This window comes from Scophthalmus maximus, chromosome 19 (genome assembly GCF_022379125.1).
Source record: "Scophthalmus maximus strain ysfricsl-2021 chromosome 19, ASM2237912v1, whole genome shotgun sequence".
In the NCBI taxonomy this organism is placed as follows: domain Eukaryota; kingdom Metazoa; phylum Chordata; class Actinopteri; order Pleuronectiformes; family Scophthalmidae; genus Scophthalmus; species Scophthalmus maximus.
This window is the reverse complement of record NC_061533.1, coordinates 17,448,014-17,471,251: the sequence shown is the minus strand read 5'-3', so window position 1 is coordinate 17,471,251 and position 23,238 is coordinate 17,448,014. Positions and strand designations below refer to the sequence as shown.

The 23,238-nt window shown below is 43.0% G+C and overlaps 1 protein-coding gene across 8 annotated transcripts in view; it reads left to right on the top strand.

Annotated features, from left to right (window-relative positions):
* Positions 1-23,238, top strand: part of LOC118314520 — a 206,912-nt gene that overhangs the window by 61,794 nt on the left and 121,880 nt on the right. For all 8 annotated transcript variants that reach the window (XR_007030191.1, XR_007030193.1, XR_007030192.1 and 5 more), the window contains one exon: positions 19,141-19,228. Coding sequence is in view for 4 of the 8 variants with exons in the window: in XM_047329319.1 (XP_047185275.1) it covers positions 19,141-19,228 (88 nt within the window). In the remaining 4 variants the exon portion in view is untranslated. The remainder of the gene's footprint in view (positions 1-19,140; positions 19,229-23,238) is intronic.

Here is a 23,238-nt window from a genome sequence, read left to right as displayed (position 1 = left end):
CCTCCCCTCGCACAACCCCTCCTTCTTTATCTCTGTCTCCCCCACTCTCCCTCATCCTTCCCCCTCAAAGGTCAGATGTCCTCCATGGTGGGGAGAGAGGAAATCTGTAAAAGCGTTGAGGTCTATTCAGTAACCCCCCCGTCCTCCCCCTCCGATTGTACCGCACAATCATTCTGTTCCTTTCTATAGCAGCAGAGAAAGGAGCCAGAAAAGAAGGGAGGGAAGAGAGGAGCCTTGAGTCCGTTTTTCTTTAGAGCTCATTTTAAAATCTGTTTCTTTTTTCTGCCCTTCTCTTTTCTCCCCTCAAAGCTTTCTTTTGTGTGGAAAATAGCTCCTTGAACTGATGGCGGAGTAGTGGACTGTGTTGACTTTTTAAAAATGTTCCTGTCCACAGTCAACTGCCCATACATTTACACACACATGCACACACACACACACACACACACACACACACACATACACACATGCATACATATCACATGCACATAGGAATGTACATGTACATTTGTAGAAATTTGAGCTCATGCACTTCAAGAAGTGTCCATGCTCCTTAAAAATAAATATATTTTTAAAACACCAAACTGCTGTTTGCATATTTTGACATGCATTTGTGAACAATCGCTGCAGAGAGTTGAGTAGGATTCCCCGCCTTCCAGGCAGGTCTTGGTCTCCATTCACTTTGTATGGTGTGTAGATTGACCTGCAGTGACCTGAAACTTGTCATGTCATGAGAATTCCATTTATTTTTGTTGAAATGACCACATCATTATAATAATAATAATACATTGGTGTTATAGAGTGCTTTTCACGAAATTCAAACCGCTAAACAAAGCGATCAAAGCAATGCAGTTGAGAGTGTAGATACATTTGAAATGTCTACTATCTAGTTTAGCATTTACACTAAAGACTGGTTACTGGTTAAGATATGACAGTTGGCTTCTTAACGGTGATGCAGTCACAAGCTTTACTGTTGCAGAATCAAACCAAACACACAAAAAGGCACATTGGGAGAAAGATAGTGCAGTTGGCTTGTTTCTTGCTTTAAACATTGTGTTGTGATGCTTCATTATGTAACGTAATTTAGAACACTTATTTTTAGAAGTCAACATTGATGGTAATAGAGCTGCAACAGTTAATCATTTAATCGAATAGTAACCAATTACTAAATTAATCGCCAACTATTTTGATTATGGATTACTCGGTTAAAGTAGTTTTTATGATTTCTCAGTTTTCTCTGATTTCAGCTTCTTAAATGTGAATATTTTCTAGTTACTTTGCAACTCTATGACAGTAAACTAAATAGCTTTGGTTTGTGGACAAACAAAACATTGTGTTGGAGTCTTGAAAAACAAGATCAACATTTTTCACCATTTTATGACATTTTATGAACCAAACAACTCATCGATGAATCGAGAAAATAATCGACGGATTAATCGATTATGAAAATAGCCCTAGATGGTAATGTTGGAGGCTAAAACCAAATACAAAATAAAACTGAACAACGGCTGCAACCTGTCATAATAAAGTTGTCGGAGCCCGTCCTACCTCAGACTTGATCTCTACTGTATCTCCAACTTTTACTCTTTCATTTTCTGCCTGCTACAAAGGGACATTGGAGAGTGGGCAGATCCATAAGCCCTATTGCTCCATCTCACATTGATCCACGCGGGGCTCTATTCAACTGCATTGGCCGCACAATTGATCCCGGCCTCTCTGCTGCGGTAAACATTTTACTCGGCTTGCCTCCATCCTGATCAATAGCCTTCTCTTAATAATGTATCTCATTGATCAGTTTGGCCCCCGAGTAAATTGATCAATTATTTTAATCTTTTTTTTTTTTTTTTTTGGGTGTCAAATGAGGGGCAAACTGCTGTGGGTTAAGCGTTTGGTTGTGTTGCTCTCTGTGCTACTGTTAAGAGCCTTCAAATAATCTGCCCCCTTTACAGGTATTTAGTTATAATCCTTCATGTGCTCGTCCATTTAACCAGGTCACTGTTATATGGGTGATGAACATCCAGAGATTATTTGGGTTTCAGAACAAAAGTGTTATGTAATCACTGTATTTTAGCCCTGAAATGGACGCAATTAATCTTTTCCTTTTTATTATATGCTGTAAAAAGATAAAACGGTCAATTTCTTTTGAACGCGATGTAAGGTGCCGTGTTTTCTTTGTGACTGGCTGTGTGCTGATCAGGCTGTATCTCTCCACCTTCATCCCCATGATGGATTTCAAGGGCACTGGCCATCAGCATTGGTGAGGTAAAGGCACTCCACCCACCACATCTCATTACTAGTCCTAATTATCCTGATAAGTCACCATTGGCGTGTGTGTGCGCATGTGTGTGCGTGCGTGTGTGTGTGTGTGTGTCTCTCTAGATTTCACTGACAGAAACAAAGCTGTTAGAGCACACAGGAGCACACATGCATTTATTCTTGGCACAGACACAAACATACATTGAATGCACAGACATAAAACATCGAAGCAGCGGATCAATAGCCAGCTCGTGTCCCTGACTTCCGGGAAGGCAGCAGAAAATGTATTTGAAATCCAAAGAGTTATCAGATGTGGAGTCTTTGTTAATTTGACCTTGCAGAGATTTTTCTTCTGCTGAGATATTTTTTTTTAGACTGGCCAGGATAACGCCCGGGCAAGTTTAAGATGGAACAAAAGAATCGCAGCTCCTCCAATACTTGATCATTACACTAATGAAATCCCTTCCCCTTCTCTTATGCTAATGCACACAAGCATAAACATATTCATTTCTGGCAGATTCTCTTTGATCTGCCCGTGTTTCCACCAGGATTTGCTGTCTCTGCCTTGCCTCCCGGCAGGATAGGGAACAGAGCATTCCCATGGCAATCAGGAGCTGATCAGGTGTGGTGAGTGTCGCCATGTTGAGTGCTAGTTCATTAAAGTCTCATCTTCATAGTCTGCCACCCCCTCCTATCTAAGATGACGTGACAGAGCTCACGGCACTTTGAACACCCCCCCCCCCCCCCCGTCACCGCTCCCTCCCTCCCTCCACACTGGCCACACCAAAATGCTCTGATGATCATGTGTCGCTGGCGTACGATGCTCCACTGCTGCATGCTCGCTCTTCCAGAACACAGGTGTGAAGTATAAGCAGCGCAGAGCAGAAGTTTTTCTATTATACGACAAACGCCTTTTCACGCCATTGTCGTGCACCACCCCCAGCGAATGCGCTCCGCTTCCCAGATCGTGGTACATGTTTGACAGCTGCTACGGACATTGGCAAAGATACGAAACCACAGAGGAGAGCACAGGAAAGGAGGGTTTTCACGTGGTTTTCATTATTTGTGAAGAGACGTGCGTCGAACTTCCAAATACAGACGTACTAAATTTAGAGATCAAGCTGTAAAAAATGAAAAGAAAGCTGATTTAGACTGTATTACATTGGCTGGATGTGCACGATTTTTCCGCGCTCAAACATTAGGGCATGCATCCACGTGTGTGTTTTTGACTGTGTTGGTGTGTGCCATTGTGTGTGTCTATAGAGAGAGCGCTAATTGTTAAGGATGTGGCAGGTTAAGATAAGGTTATCTTGACGCAGTGAAACGTCTGAGAGAGAAGGCCAGAGCTTGCAGACGGAATTAGATTGATTAGAGGAGCCATATTTGGGCCACAGTGCTATTTCCAGATAGCCCTCGGTGAAGCCTCATCCCCTGCGCCTGGCATGGCTCTACTTTCATCCTCACCCTCACCCCGGCCCTCTCCCTCTCTGACACTTCTGCTGTGCAGCAGGACAGCAGATAGTGCCACAGGCTGTCACTCACGCGCTAACTGACTGGCCACTGCAGGGCTGAGATAGTCCCAGTGAGTCCCCCTCTGACGTCCATAGTGAGAAAAAAAAATGAGAATAATAAATACCAACACTGTCTGTACCGTTGCAAGGGGGCATTCCTTACTCAGTACAAAATTGTGTCTCCCGATTTGACTTTAAGGGCTCAACATCCAATTCAGCTTAATGTGTAGTAGAGTGTAACTTAGCCTTAAGTTTTTCATTCCCATTTTGCCATCTTCCTTATTCTTAAGACCTCGGGGTAAACAGATTCTTGCTGCAATGCTGTGGTTTAAAGGAGAGTGGAAAAAAAAACCCCATCATCCTATAGACTTCATTTTAGACCAGGATGTGGCGACGAAGTCAATCCCCAAAAATCCTGTACTCAATTCCTGCCATCAGGATCCTCCATTAGCCAAGCATTAGAAACAAATTAACTCTTCTCAGTTGAATGGCTTGTCAGAGGAAGTGTGGGAAAATCCTCTATTAGGCAGGAGTTAAGTGCCTATTGGAAAGCTGGAGATGGAATCCTGCCTAATAAAGGAATAGTCAACCATTGGAACGTCGGCTGAATGGAGGAGAAGAAGTGCTAATTAAGAGAACAAAGTGTCGTCCTACAGGCTGTAGTCCATTAATGTGAGTTCTAGGGCTCATCTGGCTGGTGTCCCCCGATTTTCTGAATATGACAAGGCTGCGTGTGTGATTGCGTATGTGCACTCTGTGTATGAAAGAGAGTGATCAAATTTGTTTATTTCGGGTTGTGGTGACAGTGTGTAAACAGATAAATTATGAATCTTCACTGCTCCCAGAGGCCACACTTTTTTAGACTAGTCTCATCTCTGAATTTGACATGTCGTCAGCCGCGCAATGAACACGCTGCTCCGAAACTATTCGGGGCGTTATGTCTCAGATGAGCCGGGCCAACTCAAAGCAGCAGCCCTAGTCTCCTCTGCTCCACAAACGCTGAACCTTTTCCAATTTTCAAGCTGTGAAGAAGTGAGAGGGATGGCGAAACAGCGTCATGGACCGAACCGGGCGGAGACTCAAAATAAACTCACGCAGGCTTGGCTAAGTACGGGCTCCATCTCTGTTTATCTTAGAGAGAGTGAGCATGGGAGCCCAGTGATGAAATCAAAAAAGGGAGGAAAAAATTAAACAGAGTTGAACAGGCCGGTGTATTTGGTTCGGGTTTCCATGGTGACGGAGTGCATGGTTGCAGATAAACAGCACGTTGAGTACTCGGGGAGGAATGCAGGCCTTCTGCCTGCGGTTTTGGAGAGGAGGTTAACACTTCTCTTTCTCAACAGCTTCACCACTCAACAACATATGGGATTTAGCGGGGAGCTGGAAAGGAGATTACACTTTAATTGCGCACATCCCGGGATAAAAGAGAATGTGCAGGAATATTTGGAAAATTGCTGAGAAAAAGGGAGTGATGTGTAATGGTCGATTGCATATTATGGCACAAGTTGTTTCAGTGTTTTCACTTATAAATTGGAATCAGTGAAAGAGAAAACGAGGAAAAATTAAAAAAAATGAGAAACAGAAAAGGGAAAATGGAAAGTTACAGAGTATATTTCGGCAGTTCTGAGAATGAGTGCTCAGGTCTTATGGAGGGCCTTCTTGCACTTTGAGCAACTGAAGAAATAAGTTAGTTAGTCATTATTACTCATACAGCACAGAGATCGGAAGGGGGGCGGAGGCAACTTGTGATTTTTTTTCCAGATATATTAAAAGTTACAAAGATGGGGAGAAATTATGTATAAGCAGGTTTGGAATGGAGGCAAGTACAAAGAGAGAGGAGGAGAAAGGAGGAGATGGTAAGGAGAAGCCAGTTTGGTGAGGAATGGTGGCTGGGGCTCGCTGATAAGAGACTCTGCTTCTCAGCTTCCCCGACAGAATGGGGAGGCCTTGTCTGTTGCCCCATTAGCAGCCATACCTACAAGGTCCTGTCTTTCCTACATGGCCAGCCTTCAATAGGGGCAGAAATTGAAAATGGCTACTTAAGCAGTGATTACCTGATTGAAAGGTACCTGTCATGGGAGGGAAGGGGCCCGGAGAATAAAAGGGACATGTGGGGGAGGTTGGGAGTGAGTGATTTCGGCCCTGTCTCTGCAGTGAGACGAACGTGTTACTGTGAGATTAAACCCGGAGTGTGTGTTTATTAAAGCCATGTAGAGACGGAGGGGGAGGGGGTTGGGATGAGCGAGATGAGGGAAAAGAAATTTTATAGAATGACAGGGTTGGGTGGGGGGCTGGGCTACGGGGACTGTGGAGGAACCGAAAGCATTGAGCGTAGTACTGAGCAAGAAAAAAAAAACCCACAAGTCTGCCCATGCTTCTTTACTTATTTGCATAACTTTGGTTTTTTTTGCTTTCTCTCCTTATATTTTATTTACTGCATTCAGGTGACTTGTTAGTGTTTCATGCAGAGCTGGTTGAGGAGTCCACAAATCACAGGGAGAATAGAAATGCCATGCTTAGCCGCAGTCCTTCCTAATCAGGAAAACAATTCTCTGGGTATTACTGTTAATCAGAGCGCTGCTCCATCACTGCAGAGCATTCACCTGTAGTTTATTTTCCAGTATAATGGCGGCTTTTATTTTCCTCTCTAATTGCTAGTCATATCTGTCCCTCCGGCTCTTTGTTTCCATGACTTGCTCTTATCACCCCACTCTGCTGCCATCCACCAGTGTCACGCAGACCACAATACTGCTGCCCAGGTCTTTTGCGAGGGATGCCCTGGGCCGCAGCCTTTTTAATGGTCCCTGTAGGCCTGGCCCACAGTGCCATATGAGTGGGTTTATGGAAGCTATTATTAGTGTTTACTCACTGGCACTTAGTGGGTCGACAAGCGTCCTGTTCCTCGCCATGTGCAGTGAGGCACTGCAACCCTGACTCCTGATTTTAATGTTATGGGTAACGTTATGGCCCTGTCTCTTTGCTCAATCGTTAACTCTGTGACCATTTTATGGGGTATTAATTGAGTTGTAATTTTGACTCAATGAAACCATGTAAGAGTTTAATGCCATTTTAACTTGGGATCTAATTGAAAACAGGCACTGAGCTCTCATGCTTGAGACAATGTCCAATGTGACGGAGCTGTTTCTAAAAGTTCTGTGTATTATTCTCTCTCAACGCACCGAATTCCGCATGTAAAATAATTGGAGACCTTTTAACACATCACTTGTACCCGTCGGCATCGGCACATAGGAGTGTTTTTTTGCTCACCTTTAACTTAAAACACAAATATAAAGAAGAGCAGTCAAGACGAGCACATGTGCACAGTTGCACGCACATGCAACGAGCAAGAGAGAGAAAGGGAGAGAGGTTTGGATGGCGCTCTAGACTGATCACATTACCTCATCCCGAATGTATTTCAGAGGCCCGAAACCTGATATGCATGCAATTGTTATTTTAAATCACCGTCTGGGAAAGCTGGACCCGAGGTCTACGGAGTCACTAACTCAGAGGGCGGATTGGGGGGAGGGGGGTTTGGAAAGGGGAGGTAGAGAGACTGGGTAGGCCACAGGGGCAGGTGTTACATTGTGAACTGACAAGTTTAGGGGGGCAGTTTCATTGAAGCCAGAAAAAATGTCTTAATCATTAAAAACAATCCGTGATCTTTTCGATCATACTGTTAGTCCACAGGATTGCAAGTCTTTTGCTTTATTTAAGGAGGACTATATTAAATGTCACTGAAAACGGCAATGTGGTTTGGGATGCTATGCCCCCCCCCCCCCCCACTCTCTCTATCATCTGTTCCAATCTTTGTCCGTATTCACACCTGCAAGGTTAATGTGTATGTGAAGGGAGAGAATATTGCCCAAGGCTGACTTCAGATCCATAAGAATATATTTCTCTTCTCCGGGCTGGACAGGCACCATGCCAGAGGCCACTGGATAACTGCTCCTTCCCTCCTATCTGCAACGCAGGTTAATTAAAGTTCCTCATCCCCCCTCAAAGTATGCTTTTAAACAGAGTGCTATGTGTCATTGGATTGTATTTTAGTCCTTTTAATGATGGACTCATTGTGTCTGTGTGCATGGCTGCGAGTGAATGGACATGCCGCACATTTTAGATCATTATTTGGTGCACGCACGCATGCACGCACGCACGCACACACACACACACACACACACACACACACACACACAAGGCGTACACGACTATTGATGCGCAAAATCGGCTCTGAAATTCAGCCGTCCCGCACAAACCGACGCACATTACTGTATCCTCCACACATGCCGCAGTAGCAATGTGCAGTACCCTTAAGGGAGTGATTGCTATTAGTTATCCCTCCCGCACAAAGACGTTAACATTGCATCACCTGCATAATGAATTCACCAGCCACTGATTTAGTTTCAAGTAACCCAACACCAGCGGCCAAATGGGAAACACAGTAAAAGAAGAGACCGGGGGTGAATGCAGGAGCTCGACTTGAGGATCTCTCTCTTGAACAAGCCATCAAGCCACAGGCCCTCCACATTCCTCCAAAATGATGTGTAATACTTTGAATCCACAAGGTAAAGTGTGAGTGGAGCGGGATGCCTGCCGGTGGACTCTGACTCACGCTGAGGCAACTTTAGTTCACAACTATCCGTGTAAAGTGTTAATGAGCGGACATGAAAAATTACCTGGGGGAGAGCTGACACACACACACACTCAACCTTCTCTCCTCCTTTTCGCTCATCTCACACACACACACACACACAAACACACACACACACACACACACACACACACACACACACACACACACACACACACACACACACATTAATGCAGTCATGCATGCTGTGTATGGCATATGAAATTATCCTATTGCATCAACAAAAAACAAAGAACTGTGTTGATAATTGCATTAAGAGTTTTTTTAGTACAGCCTAAAATAAAACTGTCCATGACCTCTTTTTCTAACCTCTCATTTACATGTCTTTAATTTCTCCTTTTTCTTCCTGTTCCATCCCATTGGCTCTGTCCAGATCACTGAACTGTGGCCTCTAGTAGGACTGTACTTAAGTGTAGAATCCATATACAGAATTCACGAGCCCCACACTTCGTTTCATTATTTACTTTATTGGAATTGTTGAAACAGGCGAATAGCCTCTATGAGGATACTGAAGTTACTCTCAGGTCATTCTGTCTGTGTCGCTGTAGTTTCACTCACTTTTCACTCACTCCCCCCTTTGTCTCTCCCTTTCTCTCCTTCCCTCGTGTGATTTATTGGATGATGATCTCTTCTCTTCCTCTAAGGGTGAGCGTGTGCTTTGGGCATCCAGCCAGCAGGACCTGCTTTAATTGATGTCAGTAATCTGGTCACCTTGAGAGATAGTTAAAAGGGCAAATCTCTATTAGCTTTAGTTTATGGCGAGCATATTAATACATACACACACACTCACACACACTGAGACAAGGGCGCATGCACGCGGCTTCCAAAGACAATGTGTGAAATACTGCACAGGATATGGAATGGCATGCGAATGCAATGCGTACTGCAGATATTAGTGAAAAATTCTCAGAGCGGTAATCTTGTCAACCGCTGTTTGCTGTGAGTAAACATGAAAGTGTGGTCTCTCTGCCGGAGCCCCTGTTCCCTTAAATGGTGTAAGAAATGCATTATGACTAGTGCAGAGCCGAGATAAGTTCTTTCTGGTTGGATAAGCACAAGAGGATCTGAGGGAGCCAAAAGAATCTACATTAAGGAGAGATATCTGTTAATTAAATCAGTCCCTGCCTGATCTCTATCTGTAACATGTAACTTACACCGCCACTGCTGCTGCTGTGGCTGCTGGATGTGCATGCACAGATGCACGCACACACACGCACACACAAATCCTTACATTTTCCATTGCAGACTGGAGAAGAAATACATTTTCTAACATAAAAACACTACAGGGTGGCACAATATATTTTCTCAAAGGTGATTTTGTCAGTTTTTTATCGTACCATAATGCCTAATACCATAGCCTTTATGCCCATATTATATGCATAAAGGCTAATGATCCAGCTGCCGGAGAATCAGGACTCTGTCACCTCTCATATGGTGTTTTCTCAATCCATGCTGTGAGGAAGAAGTGAAGAGATTTTCACCAGCCCTTAAAACGATAATGAAAAATAAATTAGGACAGTACATTTTAAGATTAAATAAATAATTTGTTACAAATGCAACATCTACATGTGATTCATATGCAGCATGTTTTGCTTTCTGGGGCCTCACTTTTATTGTTGCATGTACAGTTTCTTCTCCATCTTTGGTCCTCTTGGTTTTTTTTGTTCTTCTTCCTTGACATTTTCTTGTTCTCCACTCAAATGTCTTGGGACTCTTGTCTGGTTATTCCCGGGAAGGACACGGTCTCGGAGGTGACTGGGGGATGAAAACTTTGGGGTGTATGTGGACCAGATGTCTGGGCTTTCATGAGGCTGGGGAGGGGCAGCGGGGATGAGGACGGCAGAGAAGTGGGGGGACATGGCTGTTCTCAATTACCCTGATCAATGGAAGGGGGGGAGAGGGGGCACTCACCACTGTAAAGAAAGGACACAGATTGTTAAAAATGAGACAAAAGAGAGTTGGGAAAAAGATAATGTAAAGGAGGCGACAGTTGAGTTTCAGACCAAATTTTTTGCCTCACCCTTAAGGTCCGTACAGGTGATGATGACAATAGTTTATTTTCCCATGGCGTAATATATTTGGGCGTGTCCAAAGATTATATCAAAAAAATAAACAAAAAACTTAATCTTATGATGTGGTGAATATTAAGCTCATTTTCAGGTTATACAGTAATGACCTTCTGATAGACAGTCGTTGTTTCCGGGTTTCTACGCTTTGAAGCGTATATACGCCACAAATAGGGGCTTGTTTAAAGTGCAGGTATTCATTAGAGCAATGTAGGAAAGCATTAACGATCTCTTGATTTGCTTCTACAGACCATTATTTCATTAGTGTGTCTTCAACAACAATAAAAGACCCTGAACTACAACATGGTTGAGCTCAAGCTGAGGCCCCCGCAGATCAAGTGGTTGCTCTGTTCTGTGTTTTAATTAGGATTATATGTCCTCTTTAAAGGATTCTTTCTCTGAAGCCCGTCCCATTTAGAGCCCTATAGGGTTACACAAGATTAAAAGCACTTTTCCATCTTTACCCTCTGATACATCTTTGAAATTGTGCTGCGTTCCCCGGCTCTGGAACACTTTATCTCCCCCTAAGAAGGACCAAGGGGTGAGAGGAGGGGTAAGGCGAGGTATGTGAGACTGTTCTGCCTCGCCTTTCTCTTTTGCCTCATATGCGTTGTGTTTACTTATACATTTAGTGACTACAAGGTAGATGTTTTGGGCTGTGGTATTTTCATCTATGATATTACTTTGATGTGATGCATGGGAGTTTCACATTACACACTATAAATTTACTTCGTCCTCCATGTTGCATACTACATGCCTGTGTCCAATCACAGAGATATTCCCCCGTGACCCCTGACCTTTACTCCCGTGAGTAGAGAAAGAGAAAGGCATTGGTTTCAGCAGAGGGAGGGGTTCAGGCTTGCTGTCTCCAGAAGCAGACTGCTCGGCCCCCCTAACATTTTTTTTTTCTTCGTCTTGAAACCAACTTTATTCTAAACACTTGAAAATCCTCCACATGTGCAGGCAATTAGGTTTCACGACTTACTCTGGATGGGAAAGACCCACAGACATGCACAAGCGCACACACACAAACACAGCTCGGCCAGATGAACACTGGATGAACATGCACTCATTCAAACACACAGATGCACACATTCGGATGCATATATAGGCTTTACTATGGAGGAAATCAACAGAAACATTTTTTATTTTATATATATTCCACACACAACCTCAGCATGACTATTGCAGTAGTATGTTACTGCTTGTTCTTGCAAATCTGTGCAAAAGTTTACATAAAAAGCTTATACCAGAATCTCATGCTTAAAAAAACATTGGCTTCCTTACATGCCCCCTCTTGCAACGATGTGCCATGGAAAGTTCAGTATTTTGCATCTGAAACTATCCAGTGTAATAAAACAACAACAATAAGGTGGAAAAGAATCACAAGCTAAACAGAACTTTGCTCTGTTAGTTCTAGTGGAAAAAAATTATAAAGGAGGTTGTGTTTGCAGGAAAGCAGCAAGTGTTTGCTGTCTTCTGTCATCGTTGAAGCAAAATAGCAGGGCTATTGTGGTTTTTTTTTGGCTAACTAAGGCATCCTTGTTGAATGATGCATTGATAAATAATTATTCATCTTCAGTATGCACTTGCTAAGATAATATATATTATCAATCTTCTTCTTACATATGTCCATTTTTGGTAAAGGATTAATTGTTCCTTTCAAGTTGTCCTCCGTACAACAAGTTATCTGTGTGTTTTGGGTTCAAGTTAGGTTCACCTCAAACCCAAAACACAGAGACAGTCAGTGGGCCATTGTACAAGTGCAGTAATTGTACACCGGCCCAATTTTGTTTTTAACTACCTGAGCCAAAATCTCCACTGACACATTCAGTGAGACATGCGTTGAAGCACTTCTTAACCAAAGAATTTACTGAATGAACAAAACACAAACTTGTGGAAAAGATCCTGCTAGAACAGAAAAGGACTATAACATAGTGTCTTTTAATCCCACCCACCATATGGTGAACAAGTGGCCTACATGACAGCAGCTAACCAAAAGCAAACTAAGAACCGTCGTGTTTTCCTTACCTTAGAATTAGCCCTTCATGTCTTCATTGGCAGCGGCCCCTGTTCCATGGAGTCGCCATGTTGCACCGCCATGTTTCCACATGCATGTCAGTTCTGACAAACCATGTGTTGTAATAGTATAGTTTGCTGCAGCTGAAAGTTGTTAATGTTCCACTTTTGTTGTTTACAAAATAGTATTACAGTCACATGGCGAGATTGGAGGGCGTCCTCGAGCGGTTTCTGCATGAGCCACAGATCTGCTGCTGATGAGGAAGAGATGAGACAAAATTGAAAACATTCAATGGGAGACACGGGTCTGCAATGAAGTAGTGCAATTGTGAACATGAGTTTTTTAAGGGGAGACATATTTAGCTATTAAAATTAAAGGGATACTAAGCACTGGGAAATGGTCAAAAGGTAGACTTAGAAAATAATAAAATATTTTCATACCCCTTTCTGGTGATAAACATTCCGCACTTCTCATCTTCATACATTTTTTGTTCTTTTGATTAACAGGTTTAGTTATGACTGTTTGGTCGCAAGCAGTTCTAGCTGCGTAGCCATCAGCAAGTAGCAGCCTTTGTACATGCTCCACATTAACAACAATTTATTTAATCAGCTAACAGTGATCTGTATACCAAGGCCTAATTCCGTAAGTGGCCGCCAGCTGGACATGTCATGGCTTTGGTTTAGTTGATTATATGTACTTTTACAATACTGTTGTAGAAGGCTGTGGTGTTGTACTTTACCTAAATGACCAGCCAATGACCGGCAGGTTGCCGCAAGGACCAGCAGACTGGAAGCCGCTGCTTTCACTCCTAATAACGCTTGATGTTTTCCCGAAGCGAGTTCTGAATCTTTTTTGTCCGAGCAGATTGTCTGTGTTTGATGATGAGTGTGACATGTCACCTTATCAAGACTAAACGGCTAAAGATTCACTGAGGTAACATTGGTGTGATGTGGATAATCATTACATTAATGACACACACTCACATGCAGTGTAATTTAAAAGCAATTATGGGATCAGTAACCTTTTTAATCCAATCATCACCTAGAGTAGGCACAGTGTGTCATGCCGTATCACCTGAACCAGTGGCAAATGGAAACATTAATAAAATGTTAATCAATCACAGAGAAGGGGACTAGGCTGGCAGGTAGGTCAGAGAGAGTTAACATATTGATAGAGTAGCGAAGCTGGAGGTAACAAGGAAATTCTGTAGAAATATTACATTACACGCATCTGCTCAAAATGTGTGCAGACAGATTTTCCTACTAGTTTAACTCAATATACCTTGCACAGTATTTTCCAAAAAGTGGCATACACATATAAATAGTAAAACACACACACACACACATGCACATAGGCCTCCAGTTTTGCACGGGATGCTGTTTTCCAGCTGTTCAAAACCACGGCTCAAATTAGCTGCTCAGCCATTGGAAGGAAAGGCAGGCAGGATACCAGTAATTATTGTCTGATTGGTAGAGTGGCTGCAATTAGCAAGTTTGATTTCTTGAAGATTTGCATACATATAAAGAGCTGAGGGACGTATGGTGAGGTTACTGTAAATGCCCTTCAAACAGTTGTACCCTTTAAATAGTTCTGTGGGTCCAGTCCAGGAGCTACGGTAAATGAAAGGTGGTGTTGAGGGGACAAATGGGATCCATTGAATCTCAATGCAATTAAATCAGTATAAATGATAGGAAGGAAAAAGGTTGTATGCAATTGTAGGCGAAATTCTGCTACAATCGAGTGAGACATAATGATTGTGTCACCACAACCATATCTGGGCCGAATATGAAGCAGATATTTTTCCATTGAAAACAGTGTGGAGGAATGTATTTGCTCCCTGTACAGTTGGCTTCCACCCCAGCAGCACAGAGGAGAGTCTCAGCAGTGGTCCTCCCTTATCATAGCACATTTAACAGGGGGCTAATCCAATCAGGTGGGATAACAGGGTTTCTTTCTCCGAGTCGAGGAGGATCAGGAGAGTGCTCCTCTGCTTCCCATTAGTGTGTGTCCCTCCAGCCGGGCCTATCCTAATCCCATTTCCCCATCTAAAGCCTTAACCCAAACAAGCACACAGGACAATAATCTCCGGTCACACTCCTGTCAGCTGCCCCGGGCCTCATGATGCTGCTAATGGACGCCTAGCCAGGGAGATGCCAAGAAACTGCAAGGGGGGACTAGATGTGGTTTCTTTAGCCAAGAAACCACAACAGCCGCAGCCTTTTCTTTGTTTATCGCTCCACTATTGTTTTTTCTTTGTCTTTGCTAGTATTTGGTGTCTGTTGCTGGTTAGTCTTTCCTCTTCACAACCAAATGCATTCAACCACAGGGAAAACCTGTACTTTGCGGAGGTCATTTACAACTGAGCGTGTCAATAGCATTGTTTCATATACACTTGGTTATTACTAATTGTATTGTGCTCACCGTACTCATTGCCATGACGGCTGCTAAGAAAAACTACATAGGTGCAGTTTTGTGGCATGGTCGGGAAAGTCAGTCGAGTTTTTTCAGACTTCAGACAAAGAAAAAAAAACAGAGAGAAAGAGAGATGGGGAGGGAGAGAGAGAGAGAGAGAGAGCGAGAGAGGGGGGTTTTGGCTCTGTATCCCCGTCTTTCTGTCCCTGTTGACGGCACATGTGCCCCAGATGCAGGGTCCTGATCCAAACCCAAGCTCATCCAGACGCCACCCCGAGTGTCTCAGATCACATACACACTCTCCAAGGACCTTGGAAAAAACTGCCTCATCCACATTTCTCATTTCTTTTGGTTTCCATAAGAAAAATGTAACCCCAACTTCCTAATGAATTCCAACTGAAATATGGTTGGTGCAACAGCATCCACCTCAAACAAGGCTCAGCTTGTGTTCCATATGGAAGATATTAGTTTCCCCTTCATGCCATTGTACAAATTTGATCACTGGATTTTTTATTTTTCAGGGATGAGGTGGGAAAAAAAAAACACAGAAGAAGGAAGGAAATTAACCTTTATACTCTGGATCACCTTTATACTCTGGATATTGGCTGCCCACTTTTGATAAGCCTGAAAGTAAAACTGAAAGATCAGTGATCTTTTCGTATTTTCTTCTTCCACCCCCACTTCACTGTCTTCAGCCAGTTGCCTGGATGACTGAATGGTAAAGGTGCTCTCTGTGTTGTGCTCTTTGTCTGTGTGTTCGCAGCTGGCAGCTGTGGTAAATCACAGCTATTAGACTAAATCAATTATGAGGCTGATTTTTCTCCCTGTCAACGGAGCTTAAACCTGAATCCAGTGGATTTTGAAAAATATGTTGCCGAAGGAGCAATTACGTGTTTTAACAAGTTGAACTTTATTGACACTGCTTCAAATGATCCTCAGCATTTTTTTGTCTAGTCGTAGTAATGTGACCTTACTGTGCGCTCAGACAGAATGCAAGGTGAAATTTTGCGATAGCGTGATTGCATTCAACATGAGCGAAAGCATGGATTTGTCTCGACTTCAGCGGAAACTTTGCAAGTCTCCCGGGGCTTTTATTAAATCTACTTCATAAATGTGCAGGGACAAAAGGAAAAAGGATAGAGACTGGGAGGAAATAACAGGAAGAACTACTGTGTCTGATAATTTTAGCCCAAGTTTGTTCACCAACAACCTCCTTTAAGTATCCACTATGTAAGGCATTTGTGCAAGGGACCGCTCACTTTTTCACACCTAGGTCCATCAATCACGTGGTTAAGGTTACCGAGGGGTAATTGAGCGTGTCTGGAACGGTCCAACACTGGGCTGTACACAGTTTTGGGCTAAACGCTACCATTAGTATGTATATTAGTATTGATGTTACAGTATTTGTCTCAGCCCTTCAGGGGAATATCATAAATAAGATTTAAAACTAAGAACTAATTACATAACGTGGAAAGTTTACGTCCGAGCACAGCAGTTTCTAGTAGGTTCACAGAATTGCCTGCTGGGAAATTGTCCAGAAGTTACTAAATAGATCTATCTCAGATTAATTGTGTCAGAACAAACAAGCTGAGAAGATTGAAACTCCTATACCCCAATCTGCATTTCCTTATCCCTGGTGCAGTACAACATGTTTGCAAAACTGTCTAAGTGTTTCCTTTGGATTCATATGTTTGAGTTTCGTACCATGCATGATTTTCTCACAGAGACTTTGTTGTTGCGGATATACTTACACATGGAGAGAATGCTTCAACAGAACCTTTTCACAAGTGTAGGGATCAGCTTGTTTTCCAAACTAGTGGGTTGTTTTTGTCGTAGTTACTCTAAGCAGATTAGGTGTAGTTAGTAAATTAACTTATGAAGACTCATCGGTTTCTGGCAAAAAAAACCCCTCTGTTGTGACATATTTGTTGTCTCAGTAAATAGCCTACGGTAACCATCTGATTATCCAGCCGCCTTGGCAAAGCTGGAAGTTCGACTTGGCACGTGACCTCAGGGAAAACACCACTCATAGTGGTGGGTGAGTTATCATTGACTTTTCTAATGATGCTGATACAAGTATCATATCAAGCTATTGTGAAGCCAGCGACACTAAAGCGTCTGATCTTGTGGTGACGGTCTGTCTTGGCTGAACATCAGACAGACAGGCAGCCATGTGATTGTTGTCAATTATCATTCCAATAGAAATGCCCATCAAGCAAAGTGGCAATGCTACAGTATTAGTGGTCTAACATCTTTGCTCTGCCATCTTGGTTTTGTGCCCACACATATTTGCAATATTTTCTTGCTGAAACTAAGGGTTATAAAGATGATCAGTTATTCATTTTCCTTCCTGCTGTCTTATTGAATTTTCCTCCTACATCAATTCAACCTGGACTACTACACAAACAGGTTCTGAATGCACAGACTACTCAGTCACCTGTGAAACTATTGTCTCTGTCCAAATGTCTGTCAGAAGTCATAAAAAACATCATGGTCCAGAATGTGTCTATATTGTACTTTATCTCAAAAGTTGTGGAGGGCATCCGCCTAATATACATACCTGTTCGACCAGCTGTCATGACTGGTATTTATCTGCAGTTGGATCTCCTGGTATATGACTGTGCTGCGGCACTACTAAGTCGGAAATATATGTCTTTGTGGAAAACTCATGATTTGAAAGAAAAGAAAAGAAGCTATGCCTTTTAAAGGCTACTGAAAAATGTAGTTCTACTAGTAGCATCACTACATGCACTGTTCATCCTGTGCTTAGATAAATGCTTATCTTCAGTGTAGGACGTATCACATATTAAAACATTTACGTAGAATACTTCGTATATGAAATAATATTTGCCATTTCATGGTTGGGAAGTCTCATCATCTCCAACTGTTAAGGAACTGCTTCTGCCAAGAGACCAGTGTGGGGCATGTGGATCAATTTCCTGATGCTCCCCTTTCAAAATATACACTGAGGTCTCAATGGAGGCGGCACTGTATGCATTAGGGCAGAGAGAGAAAACGTTCGGGGGGGGGGGACAGGGTTGACCGTGGACGAGTGTTTGGCCCTAGAAGTCTTCACCTGGTGGGGTGGATGAGGGCCCGTCAAGGAGCCCCCACAGTACACAAAGCTTGCCTTGTGTGAGATAAGCGGCGGGCACTGGGAGGGCCCTACGGCGCTATTTTCACAATCAGAGCCAGTTTGTTTTCTTAAGGCCTCAGAGCCTGAGCCTGTCAGGAGAACAGCATGCTGGCAGGACTGGAGGTTGTGTTGGGTAGCACCGTCAGGGGAGAAAGGGGGTCTCCTGCAGGGTGGGCCAGGGGTTTCAGGGTCTCCTCAACATTTACCTCTTATTTGACTCTATTTGTTTACTCAACTGATCCCTTACTAGACAGATTTCCAGGTACATGTTTTGAGGTTAAACATTTACCTGATGCTTCAGTGTACATGTCGTGGTAAAAGGAAAACTTTGTGATCAATTTTGTGTAATGTTTTATTAATACCAAATAATGGGGAGTTATGTCCATCATTTTAAGTTCAAGAAATCTGTATAATGCCTACATGCATGGCATCTTTAAGAATATACCAATCAGAGTCCCTCTACAAATAGTCATGCTTTTTGCTTTTTGGCTGTTTCATTGTTTTTCTGTAACAATATCTAGCAGATGCTATAATCAATATGGAGGGTTTTTTTGCTCAAAGGTGTGTTTTTTGAGCATGTGGGGCATGTGAGTTAATGCTCTAATAGACGCTGTACACATTTTCATCTAACCCCCTCCAAACCCCACTGCTAATATGACTATCTTTTTTTCACTTTTGTCAAAAAAGTTGTGGTGTATTATTATGAGTGTTTATAGTGAAAAGCCACAGTGTAAAAGACTCAGTTATAAGAATGTTTTCTTGGTAGAGACTACTCGGAAAATGACACTAAAATTTAATTAGAAACAGTTGCTTCACTGTTGTGAAGATGAGATGCCTAGAGCAAATATCGTTAGTGGACTAGTTTTATCCAGATTTAGAAGGGGAAAGAGATTTTTCACAGGAAAATGTGGCTACAGTTAAGAAGCATTACGGGGCCATTCTTGTAAATATTTTGACTGCTTATCTGATTCTGTTAAGTTAATTTCTCATTCGGTAGTGGTCGTGTATAATGAGAGCTCCAAGCCTTGTGTTGGGATTATTTAAAAGGAATCTCTCTGCAGGCAGGTTTCATGATTTTTCTCCCCATTCCACAGTGTGTCTTGGCCCATCGGAGGCGGCTGGCCGCCAGGACTCTCTCAGCTCGCTCCCTCAAGACCCCTGGCTCCACAGAAACAGGAAATGGTAATAGTATTGCACTGCTTTTCCTTCCCCTATCTCTATCCCCATTTCTCTCTCTCTTTCTCTCTCTCTGAGTGAGCAAAAAATGGAGAAAAAAAGAGACATATAATAACATGTATGTGTGGAAAAATGGACCTCGACCAAAAAATACACCCAAGGTACACACTGTGTTTTTGCACTTTCCTCAATCCATGGAGAAAAATCCATTCGGCACATGCTTTATAACCAAATGGTCACAGACTGCTTTGTTAAAAAAAAAAAAGCGCTTGATGTTCATCTACCCAATAGTTTTCACCATCAGAATTGGAATTGGAAAATCTGATTTTATTGTTTTTTTTGCTATCAGACAGTGCAGTCGATTGGAACGTTGATTGAGAGTCATTGGTTTTGTCAATGAAAAAAAAAAGAAAAGAAAAGCATACCGTATTTAGTTTGTTCTTGGTGCCAGTTGACAAATAATTGTTGATTTCTATCATGATTATGTCAGACTAAAAAAACCCCACAGACTTCAGTTGTGTCTCTTTGCTCGACAGGCTGTGTAGTCTCTCCACAGGTGGATGACCCCCCCACACAATACCCCCACCCCCACCCCACAGCCTTCAAGTGTTTATGAGTCACTTCACCCCTGGCCAGGCATGTGGTGAAGCCACCCAGCTCCAGTCATATCAATGGGAACTGCTAACTAGCCCCCATGGACACTGCCAGGTTTTTATAGTAAATCGTGGAGCAAAACCACAATTGACTAAAAAGAGATAGGCTTGCTCTGACTTCATAGCATTTTGCGGTCTACATTTCCCTTTGAGTTCTTTTTCCTTCAGAGTTCTGTCCCTTCTCTTTTTTCTTTCATCTTAATTCAAAATGCAGCTGGATCCACCCTTCCTCCTAATAGTTTTCTTCGTTTTGGCCCTTTAAAAACATTGTTTTATCATTTGAGCTGCCCATTGGAAGATTTATTTTTCACACAAGCCTTAATGTGTTCAAGAAGTCCCAAAGTTAGCTGCTATAATGGTGCAGCCACAAAAAATCCTTCAGACATTTTGTCCTACAGCACAGTTCTATAGGTTGTTGTCCTCACCAGCTATATATGATCACCGTGCCCCATTTTTCTTTAAGAGAGGCTGCAGTGAAGGCACACGATGACCCCTGTGGAGCACAGATGTGGACAACTCAGGCCAAAAGCACCAGTGCTCTTTGCCAAAATACAACCATAAAAATCTGCCTGCAATAAGTAACCATGAAACCAGAATGCCTCTTTTCCTATAACAGAACTGTGGGATCTGTCCATCAACCGTGAACCTGAGTTACACAGGGGAACTCTAGGGGAGTGCTGAGGCCTGATTGGTCGGAAAACCATCTGGGAGGCTGAGTTTATACTGGACAAAGAAATCTGCAAACCATAGTCATAAAACATATACATGCACATACACTACAAACTTAAAGGAACCTTCATTTTTTAGAGATGTACTGTATATGCCATACGGGTGCCATCTGTAAATACAGATAGAGTGCGTAACATTCTTGTAACCATTCCTCTGACCGTGCTTACTCTGATATCCATTCTTGGCTTTCCAAAACACATAAGAGTAGTGCAGAGCGTTGCTGCCAAGGGTTTCTTAGTCCTGTGCCCAACACCCAGAGCTCTCAGCCTGGGCAGAGTAGGGCAAAGTGCTGGGCGTCTGTTCTCGTTCCCAGGATTGGATTCACTGCATTGCACTTTCCCCCGTGGCTTCTTTCAAAATGTCGTTCGGCGCTTTGGCAGAACGGTCAACATTTTCATTTTAATCTTCTGTCTTTTCCACATAGTGATGGATCAGAGCAAATTCCTGCTTGCGATTGTGCGCATATGTTAATGTGCGCAGTGATGCACGGGGTCATTGTCTCTCTTGTACATTTTTCATTGGTTTGTTTATCTTCTCTTCTTTTCTGATGTTCTTGATGGAGGGGCTTTAAGTTGGAAAACGGTTACACAAAGCATTGTGGAAAATCATATTGATGAACGGAGCACCTAATACAGACTGTTTGTGAAGTGTGGTGCAACACATTGGATCGTCATAAATGATGGCCTTTTAAAAATATATTTTTAAAAGGCCAGTTGAGTTACTTTAACATTCCTATATTTTACATTAAACATGGGAGTTTGGTGGCGAGACACAGAGCAGTATTTCTATGTTCTAGTGTCAAGGAGACATTATATATATTAGGACAAATTTGAACACCAAGCCAACACAAAAAATATATATATTTAATAATGTTAAATGGACATGAATGATTCAATATTTTTTCCTAGAGACCCACATCTCATAGCAGGTCTTTACTCAGGGAAGCCTGACTGGAACATTTTGTTTTCGTGTAATAATATGCAGATTCTCTCTGAGCATCGACGTTGGCATAGTGAGGCCTTCATTGAGTTCTCTGGTGCGGCAACACACACACACTCCACCTTCTCTCCTCCTTTTCGCTCATCACACACACACACACACACACACACACACACACAAATACAGTAACACACACACACACACACACACACACACACACACACACACACACACACACACCCACACCCCGTGTTGCTGTGCAGCAGTTTACTCATGTAATGTGACCTGGAGGGGCGCCAAGGAGCCCAGGGAAGGTCCGTGGCCTGAGGCCTGCCGACACCTCTCCCCAGCCCTGTTGAAATGTTTATTTATAACTCTCTTCGAGCTCCACCTCCCCCTGTCGTCTGCCAGCCGCCATGCCAATCCAAACACACGAGGCCTCCCCGGCCTGATCCAGAGCATGATTTCAGAAAGAAGAGAACCTTTTCCCCTCTTTTTCCCCCCTTCTCGTGCCCAAACTCCTTCCACCCTTTCCTCCCTCCCTCTGTCTCGCTGTGTCTTCCAGAGAGTAACGCTTAGGGAGAGGAGAACTGAGTAAAGACAGGAGGGAGAGGGAAGGAAAGGGAGGAAAGGATGGATGGATAGAAGAAAAGGAGGGGGCCGAGGCTTACTCTATCCAGCATGGGCTGCTAAATTGGTTTCAGAGCAGCAGTTGGACTCCAGGGATGCCCGGCACACACTGCCGACTAGCTGTGTTTGCTTTTGTGGGGTGTAGGAAATCTGATCTCCATCCGTGTAGCCAACCCACATCCCACCCATCAGTACCACCAAGAATGAAGGGAGCTACGAGGATAGTTGCTAAAACAGGTATCATTGATACTTCAGTAATATGAAATAACAAACATTAAATCCGAGTTTGGAAAAGTGCACATTTCACTAAAATGTTGGAGGGTTACATCATACCACATGAGTCGTCTTTATTACAGGCAGGAAGTCACATGTCTGTGAAGGTAGGATGGCATGTTGGGTCCCCAGTGAGCCCAAGGCTGAAGGCTCTCTAAATAGGTTTAATTGGGCCAGGCCTTACACTGCCATGCAGACATTGCCAGACAGACAGAGGGCTACAGGGAAAAGCAGAACACCCAAGAGACCTCAGGCACCGCGTCCCCGTATCTGACTCGGTGCTGCTGTGCGGCTCATTTGGTATACTCACAGTTTAAGGACACACTGCTTACACATTGCTATGTCCAAGGGAGGTGTGCCAAATTACCAATACCAGTTGTTTATCTAAAAAACATGCTCATACAGCAGAGCTATGATTGGTTTGTTGCCCAAGGCATAACTCTAGCTCTCAAAAGTGGGAATTGTTTACCTCCTTGTGCCGGCGTGTGTTTGTGTGCTTGTTTATGTGTCTCTGTTTATGCGTAAGCGCATTTGTCTGCATGCCTCACTATATAGGCGTCTTTGTAACAGCCCTCTCCAACTCAGCCACCAAGCTCGGTTACATCCCCTGCAGCAAATAGTAAAATGTAGATCAGCCATAGCAAAGCTGAAATGTATACCATATTATTTCCCCTCGATAAATGGAGCTAGTGTCTGATAAATAATATATGATGCGTCAAATATTCAATCAGAAAAAAAGGGAAAAAAGAAAGAACAAGGAGACAGGAATATACACAGTATGTGTATATAATA